This window comes from Carcharhinus amblyrhynchos, chromosome 11 (genome assembly GCF_965287045.1).
Source record: "Carcharhinus amblyrhynchos chromosome 11, sCarAmb.v2.hapA, whole genome shotgun sequence".
Classification (NCBI taxonomy): Eukaryota; Metazoa; Chordata; class Chondrichthyes; order Carcharhiniformes; family Carcharhinidae; genus Carcharhinus; species Carcharhinus amblyrhynchos.
This window is the reverse complement of record NC_137334.1, coordinates 85,337,871-85,352,873: the sequence shown is the minus strand read 5'-3', so window position 1 is coordinate 85,352,873 and position 15,003 is coordinate 85,337,871. Positions and strand designations below refer to the sequence as shown.

Below are 15,003 nucleotides of genomic sequence, written 5' to 3'. Positions count from 1 at the left end.
AAGCTATGGTAAATCATACATCCTAAATGGCTCCCAGTTATCCCTTCAAACATTACAGAGATTATTCATATGGCCCAGCTGTCTCCTTTCAGCATGAGGTAAAATTCAATGTCACTTTCAAGCATTAAATTATTTCCAATTGCTTCATTAAATGTTCCAGTTCATTTGATGTGTCAAACTTATTGGTTTCCTGCCAACAACTTGTACAGCATCTATTGAAGAGAGCAAGTAATTGTGATGTTAGTGTAGCTTTAAGATTTTTTTTAAAATCATGATCTCTGCAGCTACCACAGCTTCAGCTTTTTTCATTGTTGCCAGGCTTGTCTGGAGAAGACCTCTTATTGCTTCTTCAATGGCTTAAATGGGGCTTTGTTTTTTTTTTACGCTGGGCCTCAGATGCTCCTGGGATTTATTTTATGACCCTGCATTGTAAAGGGGATGATCAATTGACAAGACAAAGTCAGATTTTTCCTCCCCAGAAGAATTCAATGACTTACTTTCAATTTTGGTTGAGAGGGAGGTGGACTTCAGAGTGAAAGCAGTGTTTTTTTCTCTCTCTCTCTCTCCCTGGAATTATAAAGTCTGCTGGCTCATTGGAAGCAGGTATCTTAGCCTCTCTGGAGTGGAAAATCTGCTGTTGGTGGTTGTCTTACCCAGAGTCTCTCTCTCTCTCTCTTTCTTTCTCTCTCTCCCTGGTGTTTTGGGAAGCTGTTCTGACTTCAAGCTGTTCTGGGTGTATATCAAAAAGGCTGTAAGAAGTTACAAGGCTAGGAAGACAGAGTTTTAATTCTCCACTCAAAGAACTAAGTTCCAGCATAATGTGAGCCTTCATATTCTATATGCTAAATCTGGGACAAGGGTTTTATCGATGGGATTTGTTTGATTGGAACATTTCTTATATTCATTAAGGGTTATACAGTATCATGATTTATTTTTCTTGTTTGTAACCGGTGAAAGGTTTTGCTAATTTCCTTTCTATACATGTTAACTACATTCTTAAATAAATGTTGTTTGATAAATGCTTCCTCGTGGAACAGTTGAATCAGACCTGAAGTGAAATACCTCATTCTCAGCCTAACTAAATTCAAAGTGCAAATCTTATGATCCAGGTGGACTTCATAAAACACTTTGGAATTTCTGAGCTGAATTGTAACTTAATACTTTGCTGACTGAAGAAATGAAGCAGAACAATTCATCGTAATCCATCAGGAATTTTCACTAACATCTCCCTCAAGATTACAATTCAATGCTCTTAATTAAAATGGGGAAACTCGAACCGCTGGAGTTGGAACTATCAACATAGAAGTTAAATTGCTCTTTTGGCAACAAAAACACTGCGCCTTCATATTCAAAAGAGAAAAATAAATAATGCCAGTGATACTTACAGCTGTGGCAAGTTTCCCCCGTATAGCCAGTCCCTGCACAGTCACAGTAAAAGGTACTCCAGGACTGCGAGCATTCACCACCGTGTTCACAGTAATTTGGTAAACACCTATAATTATAAGAGTTGACAGGATAATTGCCAATCTTGATTCCACCAATGTCACACGTATCAGAATAAATCCAACTGGAAAACAGACAATGAATGCACTGGATGATCCTGACCAGTAGTACATGGTGCGTAAAAAGAAAGTAGCATTCATTATATCCCCATCAGCAACTGTTCTGCTGATTTGTGACAATTTTATATTTTCCTTAATTTGTATCAAAATGTTGGGGGAGTCAGCTGTGTGAGAACAAAGAACAAAGAAAATTACTTCACAGAAACAGACCATTTGGCCTTCCAAGCCAACAATGCTGCCCTTGTGAACTACCCTTCCGGGGACCATATCCCTCTCTTCCCATCCTATTCATGTATTTATCCAGATGCCCCTTAAAAGTTGCTATCGTATCTGCTTCCACCATCTCCCCTGGCAGCGAATTCCAGGCGTCACTACCCTCTGTGAAAAAAACTTGTCTCCTACATTTCCTTTAAACATTGCCCTCACACCATAAACCCATGCCCCCTAGTAATTGACGCTTCCACCCTGGGAAAAGCTTCTGACTATCCACTCTGTCCATGCCCCTCATAATCTTGTAGACTTCTATCAGGTCACCCCTCAGCCTCTGTTGCTCCAGTGAGAACAAATCAAGTTTCTCCAGCCTCTCCTCACAGCTAATGCCCTCCATACCAGGCACCATCCTGGTAAATCTTCTCTGAAAGAACAAAAGAACAAAAGAACAAAGAACAGCACAGCACAGGAAACAGGCCCTTTGGCCCCACAAGACCGCGCCGCCCATTTTAACACTCAGTGAGTGCCTTATGCACGTCTTTCTTCTACCGACGATGCTTTTGTCTACCTCTAGTGGACTCCACAATAAAGAGGTGCAAATTTAGGGAATTATATATGCGCCAGATTAAGGGAGATCCAATTCAGGGACAATTTATTGACACCAATCAGCCTAAAAAGCACATTTTTTGGGGTGTGGGAGGAAACCGGAGCACCCGGACAAAACCCACGCAAGCACGGGGAGAATGTGCAAACTCCCACAGACATTGACCTAAGCCAGAGATCCGACCTGGATCCCTGTAACTGCACAGCAAACAGTGGTAGTCACTGAGCTGTCATATTGTTCGTCAACTGGTCCAGTTTAAGTGTACACTAACGGACGTGAAGCACTAGGCAACTCTTGAAGCAACATCCAAGAGCATCCCTCGCACGACCCACCGCGTGTATGCCCCTTGTTGGTCAACAAGGTGGACCGAATCGCTTGTGGATGTAAAAAGGAGACATTAATAAACATACAACAGGCTATACAGACATTAATGGAAGATCCCCAATAACACCATAGTAAGTGACAGGTGAGCCTTAAAATTTGTTGGACAGCCGATAGGAATCAATTAATTCCCAGGAACGTCCTGAGGCTCTTGACCTTCAACTAGAACATTCTTTTGTATCCCTCCATCTCCAGTATGCTCATGTGCCTATCTAGGTACGTCTTAAACAACACTAGTATGTCTGCCTCCACCAGCCTACTTGGCAGTGCATTCCAGGACCCCACAACCCTCTGTGTAAAAAACATCCGTCTAACATCTGAGTTGTACCTCGCCCCTCTCACCTTGATCCTGTGACCTTTAGTTGGAGCTAAAGATGTAAACAAACATCTTTGAGCCAGATCTAGCCGCTAAAATAACAGTGCTTGAATGACGCACATCAGTCTTAATCGGCAAAACCAACTGGACACTTGTGACAAGGAAAAGAGATACCCGGAAAATTGTGTATCGCTGCAAATTGTTTCATGCTTAATCCCCTGAGGGTTTTCATGTTGTGGTATTTGCACCTTAATTTCTCATCAAACTTGCTGGAAAGGGTAAACTTTCACAATTATTGATAAACTTCTCATTCAACAGCATAGCCGTTAATGAAGGGATTGCTATTGACAAATCCCCACCATTAATATCCTGGGGTTCAACATTGACCAGAGGTTTAACAAGACCAGTCAATTAAAGATGTCAAGGAATGTGGGGATAGTGCGGCGAAATGGCTTTGAGGTTGAAGATCAACCATGATTTAGTTGAATGCAGGGCAGGCTCGAGGGGCCGAATGGCCAACTCATGCTTCCATTTCCTATATTCCTATGTAAGTATGGCAGTTACAAAGTTCTTCGGCAAGCAAGTCACCCCTTGATTCCTTAAAGATTTTCCAAAGTCTGGAGTGTGATGGAATACTCTCCACTTGCATGGATGGGTGTAGCAGCAACAACACTCAAGGAGAGAAACATCATCCAGGTCAAAGTTGTTCATATATTGTTGTCTCATAGAAGACAGAGGGTGGTGATGGAAGGAAAATTATCAGACTGGAGGCCAGTTACCAGCAGTGTGCCACAGGGGTCAGTGCTTGGTCCTCTGCTATTTGTGATTTTTATCAATGCTTTGGAAGAGGGGGTTGAAGAGTGGGTAGTAACTTTGCTGATGACACCAAGATTGGTGGAATAGTGGATGAAGTGGAGGGCTCTTGCAGGCTGCAAAGAGACATTGATAGGATGCAGAGCTGGGCCGAAAAGTGGCAGATGGAGTTTAACCCTGATAAGTTCAGGTGATTCATTTTGGTAGGACAAACTTGAATGTGGATTACAGGGTCAATGGCAGGGTTCTAAGGGATGTGGAGGAACAGAGAGACCTTGAGGTTCATATCCACAGATCTCTGAAGGTTGCCACTCAAGTGGATAGAGCCGTGAGGAAGGCTTATAGTGTGTTAACGTTTATTACAAGGGGGTTTGAGTTTAAGAGCCATGGGGTTATGCTGCAACTATACCGGATGTTGGTGAGACCTCATTTGGAATATTGTGTTCAGTTCTGGTCACCTCACTATAAGAAGATGTGGAAGCATTGGAGAGAGTGCAGAGGAGATTTACCTGGATGCTGCCTGGTTTGGAGGGTAGGTCTTATGAGGAAAGGTTGAGGGAGCTGGGGCTTTTCTCTTTAGAGCGGAGGAGGATGAGAGGCTACTTAATTGAGGTTTATAAGATGAAGAGGGGAATAGATAGAGCGGAAGTGCAGAGACTATTTCCTCAGGTGGATGTCGCTGTTACTAGGGGGCATAACTATAAGGTTCATGGTGGGAGATATAGGAGGGATGCCCGAGGTAGATTCTTCACTCAGAGAGTGGTTGGGATGTGGAATGCACTGCCTGCTGTGATAGTGGAGTCGGACACTTTAGGAACTTTCAAGCAGTTATTGGGTAGGCACATGGAGCACACCAGAATGATAGGGAGTGGGATAGCTTGATCTTGGGTTTGAACATAGCTCGGCACAACATCAAGGGCCGAAGGTCCTGTACTGTGCTGTACTGTTCTATGATTCTATAATTGGCATCCCATCCAACACCTTAAACATTCACCCCCTCCACACCATGCACTGTGACTGCAGCGTTTTCTATCTCCAAGGCGCAGCCTCACGATCCACAAAAGCATCTCCCAAACCTGCGACTTCTTTGGCTTAGAAAGATGAGGACCAGAATGTTATGGCCGTTCACGCCAGCGGAATTTTCCCATCCTGCAGCAATGAATGAAGATTTGGCTGGCTGCCAAATTCTCCGACCTTGTGGCAGCGGGAGTGTGGTTTGAAAGGCCCGTAAGATAAAGGCAATATGCACAACCTAACCAACCGCTTCCTTTCTGAAAAAACACTTTTGTTCCCTATTACATTCACATTCACACACACACACACACACACACACACACACACACACACACACACACACACACACACACACACACACACACACACACACACAATTATTTTCTCCATTTCCGTGACATTTGTATTTCTTTCTTTCTGATCACTCTGTAGGTGGAATGTACCAACACATAATAACACACCTACCCATTCCATCACCTTGCCTCGTCATGTTCTCCTTTGCCTGTCTCTTAATCTATTATCATCAATTTTGCGGAGAGTAACAGCCCATTCTTCCTGATGACTCCTGAATAATGTGCCCAGAGTAAGTCATTTTCTCATCATCATCATCACTTCTCTCTTCGTGCGCTAGTTCAAGGCCGCTCACATTAATCATTCTTCTTGCCCAACTAATTTCCAGCATGTCTTTTGGATCATAACTCAAACGCCTCCCATCCTTTCATTATTTTAGCATTCAAGGTCCTATTTTTACAGCAACACAACAGCCTGCATAGATTTAAACATCCTGCTTAATACTCTCTGATTTTACACTTGTGCAGACATTGCTAGCTATTGTTGTGGTCCGTAAGCCAGCCTCCAGCCAAATAATCACTAGGAGAAAAAGTTGGGCTGAATTTTGTTGAAGAAAAACATAACAACAGGTTAATAGCTATTATGAATGCTCAGATCGATCAACAAGTTCCAAGAATTAAGAATGCAACACGAGTTCTGAACTTATTCTCACAACTCTATGTTTGCTGTGCCTTTCACCCTGTACCTACCGCTAATTTTTAAGAACTTGCCGCACTCAAACACAAGTTGCCCATTAAAGTTGTCACAAAAATGTTAGGTTATTAATTAATTTTTAATAAGATAAGAAATTGATAAAATGTAAAACAATGTCCCTGGTCCAAAGAGGAAACGATCAATACTTTTCAATTTCATTGCTACAGGCAGCGAATTATTCTTTGAGATATTAAAAAAAATACTTTTTAATGATGTTATTCACTGATCCCTGCTTATGAATGTCTGCTGCTTCTAGTAAGAGTACATTGAGCCACTTTATGAGCTTGACTGATTATCGTAGATTGTTGCTACAGCCCCTTAGCACACTCAAGAAGAGAGCTTAGGAGCCTGTAATTGCCTATTGTTTCCTCCATAGCAACACCCTGGCCAATCAATGTTGACTTGCCAACCAATCAGCATCCTTTTCTCCTGTAGAATAAACTGTGATGATCATTTGAAATTTGGCATTCTTGTCCTTGCCCTGATGAGTTCAAGATGAAAATTTTCAACAGGATGACTTTCTTTCCAGTAATAATGTATCAAAGTGCATTCAGCACCTCATATAAGTGTCATTGGCTACAGTTTGACCCCAAGCCATATAAGTAGATACCAGGGCCAGTGGTCAAAGGTTTGGTCAAAGAATTGGGTTTTAAAGAATGTCTGTACACAGGACAAAGATGGGGAGTTTTAGGCAGGGAATTCCAGGGCTTAGGGCCAAAGAGCTGATTGTGGCTTGTGAATGTCCATTCTATTTATTTATTGGTGTCACAAGTAGGCTGACATTAACACTGCAAAGAAATTACTGTGAAAATCGCCTATTTGCCGCACTCCAGCACCTGTTCGGGTACACTGAGGGAGAATTTAGCATGGACAATACAGCGAACCAGTGCATCTTTTGGACTGTGGGAGGAAACCAGAACACCCAGAGAAAACACATGCAGGCATGGGGAGAATGTGCAGACTCTGCACAGACAGTGACCTAAGCCAGGAATCAAACCCATGACCCTGGTATTGTGAGACAACATTGCTAACCACTATGCCACCATGCCATCCTCAAGAGGCTAATTACTAGTTAAATGCTATAAATATTGCTTGTTCCTCGTAATCAACCATGATATTTCCTTTTCTCTTTTAATGTCACCATAAAGCAACTGTCATTTAAGACCTTTTAATTCTCCATTTGGTAACCAGTGTGATGGCATCAGCAAATCACACCCAATTACTGCAGCTCCCAAGAGTTAGTTCATTCCATTAAGGCTTGTCCTTTTATGTTTCATCAGTCTCCACTGAGGCCCTGCTGAGTTTAATCAAAACACCAACACAACAATGGTTCAAAGTGAATTTACTTAACTAGTATCAAGGAAGCACATTATGCTGGAGTACATTTGTTATTTAAAGTATATATGTTCGTAAAATAGGTCCCATGAGCTGATCAAAGTGGCCTTTAGACTTTCATCTGTCTTCAGATTTCTTTATTGAGCATTTTCATGTTTTTGTTCTTTGTGGTTTGAAAAAAGTTTCTTCAATGATAACATAGTTTTCCTTTGGGTCGCCAAGACTATCTTTTAGATGCCAGGTAAAAGGGTTCACAGGAATGTGTCAATACATGTAGGGGTGTGTATAAATATCAATATGCCTCTACATTATTTTTATTTCCAACATTTCTAATAAGGAACGTAGATCAAATTGGGTTAAAACCCAATCCTTAGGTCTCTTCTGTCATCATTGTAGAGAGTAGTGTGAGTAAAGATGATTTCTGTAATGTACAAGGAAATCTCTTGCTATAAAGCATGTATTAAAGTCCTTTACGATAAAGGTGTAACTTGTGGAAGAGCGCTGATGGGGAGTGACAGTGCAGTGTGAAGATACAGGGCCTGTTTGACCATCAGTTTGAACAACTGGGTGGTCAAAAACACAAGAGAAACATTCTCTCTTCCACCTTCTTCCGTCAGGAAGAAGGTACAAAAGTCTAAGGTCAACTGACTCACGAACAGCATCTTTCCTGCTGCCATCAGACTTTTGAATGGGCTTACCTTGCATTAATTTGATCTTTCTCTACACCCTAGCTATGATTGTAATACTACATTCTGCATTCTCTCGCTTCCTTCTCTATGAACAGTATGTGTTGTCTGTATAGCATGCAAGAAACAATACTTTTCACTGTATATTAATACGTGACATTAATAAACCAAATCAAATTGCATCCAGTGGGAAGATGACCATTAAGGAAAAGGTACAAAGGAAATGCATGCAATCTTACCAGCTGTTCATGCCATGCTCCCGCTGCAGTGAGGTCGGAAAATTTTGCGCCTAGCCAAATCTCCATTCATTGCAGCAGGATGGGAAAATCCCGCTGGCATGAATGGCCGTAACATTCTGGCCAATCTCCTTCCTGTCAGAGAAAGAAAGAGACCTATTTTTTGCTCTGAGACCCAGTACGGTGAACAGATTAGGAAAGACATTTTCAAGGCTCTTCATTCAAATCCATGCTCATAAGTATAAAATACGAGGTTAATGTGCACTACTCTGTGTTGGTATTCAAAATGAATATCTCACCAACATTCAATAGAATGTCCTTGATAAATAAATTACAGACACTAACTTTACAAATCTGTTCAAAGAATTCATCCAACAATGTGCTCCAAGCAGAATAGTTCAAAACCCAATGAATTACCAAATGACCTAATGACTGGGTCATAGACAGAGCTATAAGACCATAAGATGAAAGAGCATAAGTAGGCCATTCGGCCCATCAGGTTTGCTCTGCCGTTCAATGAGAAATTGACTGATTGAAATCGCAGCACCTTTTTTTCGAAAAGAGCTACATAGCAGCTGCATAGTTCCCCCAAGAATAGGAGCATCAGCAAAGTGAATGAATCGGAGCTCAGCCAGTGCAACCAAATCACTGAAGCTCCAGTCAAACCACTGAACCTCCACCTAAACCACCGAATCTCCAACCAAACCACTGAACCTCCAAGCAAACTCTGAACCTCCAACCAAACCACTGAAACTCCAACCGAACCACTAAACCTCCAACCAAACCACTAACCTCCAAACAAACCACTGAATCTCTCACCAACCACTGAACCTTCAACTGAACCACTAAGCTGCAAACAAACCACTGAACCTCCAACGAAACCAGTGAACATCCAACCAACTCACTGAACCTCCAACTAAACGACTGAACCTCCAACCTCAACCATTGACTCTCCAACTAATCCATTGAACCTCCAACAATAATCCACTGCAAGAGTGTCAACACTATCACAGAAAAGGGTGAAATCTTTAACATCCTGAACATGATGTTGGGGTGGCACAGTGGTTAGCACAGCTGCCTCACAGCACCAGGGACACAGGTTTGATTCCCGGCTTGGGTCACTGTCTGTGTGGAGTCTGCACCTTCTCCCCATGTCTGTGTGGGTTTCCTCTGGGTGCTCCAGTTCCCTCCCAAGTCCAAGGATGTACAGATTGCGTTTGCTGGCCACACTATATTGCCCCTTAGTGTCAGGGGGAATAGCTAGGGTAAATGCATGGAGTTCGGGGATAGGGCCTGGGTGGGACTGTGATCAGTGCAGGCTCGATCGGCCAAATGGCCTCCTTCAGCACTGTAAGGATTCTATGATTCTACGATTTGCAACAACACAAAACTGAAGGCAAGGATTGACTTTGATGCAAAGTGTAGCATATTGCCAGGACGAATGCTATAGCATCACCGGATCACAGTATCCAGGTGGTCCTTATAGCCTATGGCAGACAATCCAACCGCACAGAAGGTGTGGCTACTCCCATTCTCCGTGATGCACACAGGGCAGCTTCAGGACACATTGTTGTCAGCCAGAACATGAGACCACTGCTTTGGGACAACATCGCACTGGGGCTTACGTAACTTTATCCAACGGTTTCTGCCGTGACCAGAAACGAGAGACTACAAAGACTTCTTCAACTGTGGCCTCACGCGTAAACTACCAGTTATTTACCACATGAGATTGGATGAATCATCCTCACTGACAGTTTGTGTTCTAAGAGTACTAACAGTCATGGAGAGGAAAGTAGTCAATGAGCCTCAGATGACGACACTGGATAGCATTACTATCATTGATAAGGACATGGAATCGGTTTTGGTCATGGTAGTTACAGTAAAGAAGGCTGGTGTGGTCAAGATATGTATCTCTTGTATTACTGATGATGTGGAGATGACGACGTTGGACTGGGGTAAACACAGTAAGAAGTCTCACCACATCAGGTTAAAGTCCAACAGGTTTATTTGGTAGCAAACACCACTAGCTTTCGGAGTGCTGCACCTTCGTCAGGTGAGTGGGGATTCCTGATCACAGACAGGGCACATAAAGGCATACACTCAGTTTACAGAATACTGATTAGAATGTGAGTCTTTACAGTTAATCAAGTCTTAAATGTGCAGACAATGTGAGTGGAGATAGCATTAAGCATAGGTTGAAGTGATGTGTATTGTCTCCAGACAGTACAGTAAGTGAGATTTTGCAAGCCCTGCCAAGTCATGGGGGTTACAGATAGTGTGACATGAATCCAAGACGGTTGAGGCCGTCCTCATGTTTGCAGAACTTGGCTATCAGTCTCTGCTATGTGGTGCTGCGCTGTTGTGTGTCATGAAGGCTGCCTTGGAGAACGCTTACCCAAAGATCAGAGGACGATTGCCCGTGACCGCCAACAGAAAGAGAACAGTCTTGCCTGATGATTGCCGAGCAGTGTTCATTCATTCATTTTCGTAGTGCCTGCATGGTGTCTGCAATGTACCATGCCTTGGGACATCCTTTACTGCAGTTTTTCAGGTGGACAACTTTGGCCGAGTTGCAAGAGTATGTACTGTGTACCTGGTGGATGGTGTTCTCATGTGAGATGATGGCATCCGTGTCGATGATCCGGCATGCCTTGAAGAAATTGCTGTGGCAGGGTTGTGTGGGGTCGTGGTCACTGTTCTCCTGAAGGCTGGGTAGTTTGCTGTGGACAGTTGTTTGTTTGAGGTTGTGCGGTTGTTTGAAGGCAAGAAGTAGGGGTGTGGGCATGGCCTTGGCGAGATGTTCATCTTCATCAATGACATGGTGAAGACTCCGGAGAAAATGTCGTAGCTTCTCCGCTCCGGGGAAGTGCTGGATGAGGAAGAGTACTTTGTCCACCGTGTCCTGTGTTTGTCTTCTGAGAAGGTCACTGCAGATTTTCGCTGTGGCATGTCAGAACTGTCGATCGATGAGTCGAGCGCCATATCCTGTTCTTATGAGGGCATCTTTCAGCATCTGGAGGTATCTGTTGCGATCCTCCTCATCTGAGCAGATCCTGCGTATACGGAGGGCTTGTCCATAGGGGATGGCTTCTTTAACATGTTTAGGGTGGAAGCTGGAGAAGTGGAGTATCGTGAGGTTATCCGTGGGCTTGCATACGGTGAGGCGCTGAGGTGATCGTCCTTAATGGAGATGCGTGTGTCCAAGAATACAACCGATTCCGGAGAGTAGTCCATGGTGAGTCTGCCACAGCAACCCCTGCAAGACATGCCGGATCATCGACAAGGATGGCCATCATCTCACGTGAGAACACTATCCTCCAGGTATACGGTACATACTCTTGCAACTCGGCCAACGTTGTCCACCTGATACACTGCAAGAAAGGATGTCCGGAGGCATCGTCCATTGGGGAGACCATGCAGACACTACAACAACGGATGACAATCATCATGCAAGACTGTTCTCTTCCTGTTGGCGAACACTTCAACGGTCACGGGCATTTGGCCTCTGGTCTTTGGGTAAGCATTCTTCAAGGCAGCCTTCATGACACACAACAATGCAGATCCGTTGAGCAGAGGCTGATAGCCAAGTTCCGCACACAAAAGGACAACCTCAACCGGGATCATGGGTTCATGTCACACGAACTGTAACCCCCATGACTTGGCGGGGCTTGCAAAATCTCACTTACTGTACTGTCTGGAGACAATACACATCTAGAGAGGATGCAGTATTAGATCTCCTATTAGGAAATGAGTTAGGACAAGTGACGGAAGTGTGCATAGGGGAACACTTTGGTTGCAGTGATCATAACGCCATTACTTTCAACTTGATTATGGATAAAGATAGGTCTGGTCCTCGGGTTGAGGTTCTAAACCGGAAAAAGGCCAAATTTGAAGAAATGAGAAGGGATCTAAAAAGCATAGATTGGGACAGGCAGTTCTCTGGCAAGGATGTGATTGGTAAGTGGGAGGCCTTCAAAGGAGAAATTTTGAGAGTGCAGAGTTTTGTATGTTCCTGTCAGAACTAAAGGCAAAGTAAATAAGAATAAGGAACCTTGGTTCTCGAGGGATATTGGAAGTTTGATAAAGAAAAAAGAATTAGGGGAGAAAAAGAAACTAGAGGACATGGGTTAAGAGTGAAAGGGGAAAAGTTTACAGGGAATATTAAGGGGGCCTTCTTCACACAGAGAGTGGTGGGAGTGTGGAATGAGCTGCCAGATGAAGTGGTAAATGCGGGCTCACTTTTAACATTAAAGAAAAACTTGGACAGGTACTTGGATGAGAGGGATGTAGAGGAACATGTTCCAATGCAAGTTAGTGGAACTAGGCAGAAAAATCATTCAGCACAGCCAAGAAGGGCCAAAAGGCCTGTTTCTGTGCTGTAATGTTCTATGGTTCTACACCCCTTTAACCTTTGCTTAATGCTATCTCCACTTACATTGTCTGCACCTTTAAGACTTGATTAGGTGTAAAGACTCGTATTCTAATCAGTATTCTTAAACTGAGTGTGTGCCTTTATACGCCCTGTGATCAGAGCTCCCCACTCACCTGATGAAGGAACAACACTCCGAAAGCTAGTGGTGTTTGCTACCAGATAAACTTGTTGGACTTTAACTTGGTATTGAGAGACTCCTTACTGTACTCACTTGTATTAAAACAGCCTAGTTGCTGCTGGTCTGACGCATTTGATAAACCATGTAGTTTTCAGTGAAGATTGGGGCACTCAGTTCCATTATCCCACTGACTGATGCACATTATATTTGTCCCACGGCTGCTCTTGAAGGACTTTAGGATTTGACCTCTCAACTTCCATGGTTTCTGAGGTCTCTGACCTCGCTATTTGTCAATCACTGCTTTGTATGACTGAAGATTTGAACTGAATTAATTGTGCATCATTTTAAATTTGTGATGTGTGAACTGTCGCTAAATATTTTTAAGAAGCGGGTTGATGGGTTCTTGATAAGAGAGGGGATTAAGGGTTATGGGGAGAGGGCGGGAAAGTGGAACTGAGCCACAACAGATCAGCCATGATCTTATTGAATGGCGGGGCAGGCTCGAAGGGCTAGATGGCCTACTCCTGCTCCTATTTCTTATGTTCTTATGTGATCCAACTCTGTACACTCTAACAATCCAATGTCCAAATAAGAAAACTCTTTTTTGGGGAAGGTGGCGAGAGTGAGCAGAGAGCGATGAGCCAGTGCAATTGTATTTTAAAGTGCTAAGATGGTTTGATATGCACAGTTGATTAATTAGTGCTGTGTTAATTGTGTACATTTCAAATAAACCAAATCATTACCTTATCTATTGATATTTTAATTGTTAAAAGAATTTGAACATTCCAGAGCAGCTACTTAAATTGCTGATTGCTCCTCGATGCAAATCACTGTTCTGTTCATGAATCAACGGTAGAGAGACAGAGAGAGCGAGACAGAGAGAGAACAGAGAGCTAAATTTAACACTTCTAGCTTCCTAATAGAGAATTAACCTATCACTGTAAATCAGTATGAAGTTTGTCTTTGAGTCCATTGGAGCTATTGTACTTAATGTTTAAACCTCACTTGAGGCTGTGATATTACAGTACTGTTAAAATATCATTTGTCTTTGCTTTTCCCCTGTGAATTCTTGGGGCATTCTTTTTTTATTTTTTGCTGAAATAGCTACTTAAGTCATTTGATCTAAGGAGGGCTCCATCAAAGATGCCAAAATACACTACAGGACCAAACTAGAGCCCCAAACTAGCCACATGGATTCCTGTCAAAAATGGCAAGGTCTGCAAGACATAACAAGCTACAAGATGTAAAATTGTTGGCTCTGCGCACCCCTCTCCGATGAGCTCAATCCACTCTACGCCTGTTTTGAGTAGAGGTCAGCGAGAGCACACCCTCCACCCCAGAATCTTTGGATGAACTGGTATCTGAGGTCACCGCTGCAGATATCAGAGCAGTCTTATTGAAGGTCAACCTATGGAAAGCGAATGGCTCGGATGGGGTAACCAGACGAGCACTCATATCAGGGGTATTCGCAGACATCTTCAACCTCTCTTTATAACAATCTGACATCCCTATCTGCATCAAGAAGATGGCCATCAGCCCGGTACCAAAGAAAATCTGAACATCATGCCTTAATGAATGTCATCCAGTGGCTCTGACATCCATTATTATGAAGTGCTTTGAAAGGTTAGTCATGGCACATATCAATTCCTGCCTCCCGGGCTGCTTGGATCCACTATAATTTGCCCACCATCACAACAGGTCCAAAGCAAACACCATCTCCATGGCCCTGCACTCAACTCTGGAACACCTAAATAACAAGGACGCCTGTATCCAACTCTTATTTATTGACGTCAGCCCAGCTTCAACACCATTATTCCTACAAAACACATCTCCATAATCCATGGCCTGGGTCTTGGCTCCCCCCTCTGTGACTGGATCTTGATATCCCTAACCCACAGACTGCAATCAGTAAGGACTGGCAACAACACCTCCTTCTCGATCATCCTAAAACTGGTGCCCCACAAGGCTGTGTCCTCAGTCCCCTACTAATACTCTTTATAGACCTATGACAAATTCCCCACCAACTCGAATTTCAAGTTTGCTGACAATACCATTGTAGGGGGTCTGATGTCAAATAATAACAAGTCAGAATACAGGAACGAGTTAGAGGGGTTTATTCTCCCATCCTCCTGCCCCAGGAATTGTAGTTGGGGGGGGGGGGAGGGGTGGACCATGCAAAGATCCATTGACATTGGGCGGGATTCTCCGGTTTTGAGGTAATCACGACTGGAAATCCCCCCCAGAGAATTGAA

The 15,003-nt window shown here is 43.4% G+C and overlaps 1 protein-coding gene across 1 annotated transcript in view; it reads right to left on the bottom strand.

Annotated features, from left to right (window-relative positions):
- LOC145350301 (contactin-associated protein-like 5) overlaps positions 1 to 15,003 on the bottom strand; it is a 1,016,709-nt gene that overhangs the window by 416,801 nt on the left and 584,905 nt on the right. Inside the window, exon 11 of the mRNA XM_080199494.1 lies at positions 1,386 to 1,492. Coding sequence (XP_080055620.1) covers positions 1,386 to 1,492 — 107 coding nt within the window. The remainder of the gene's footprint in view (positions 1 to 1,385; positions 1,493 to 15,003) is intronic.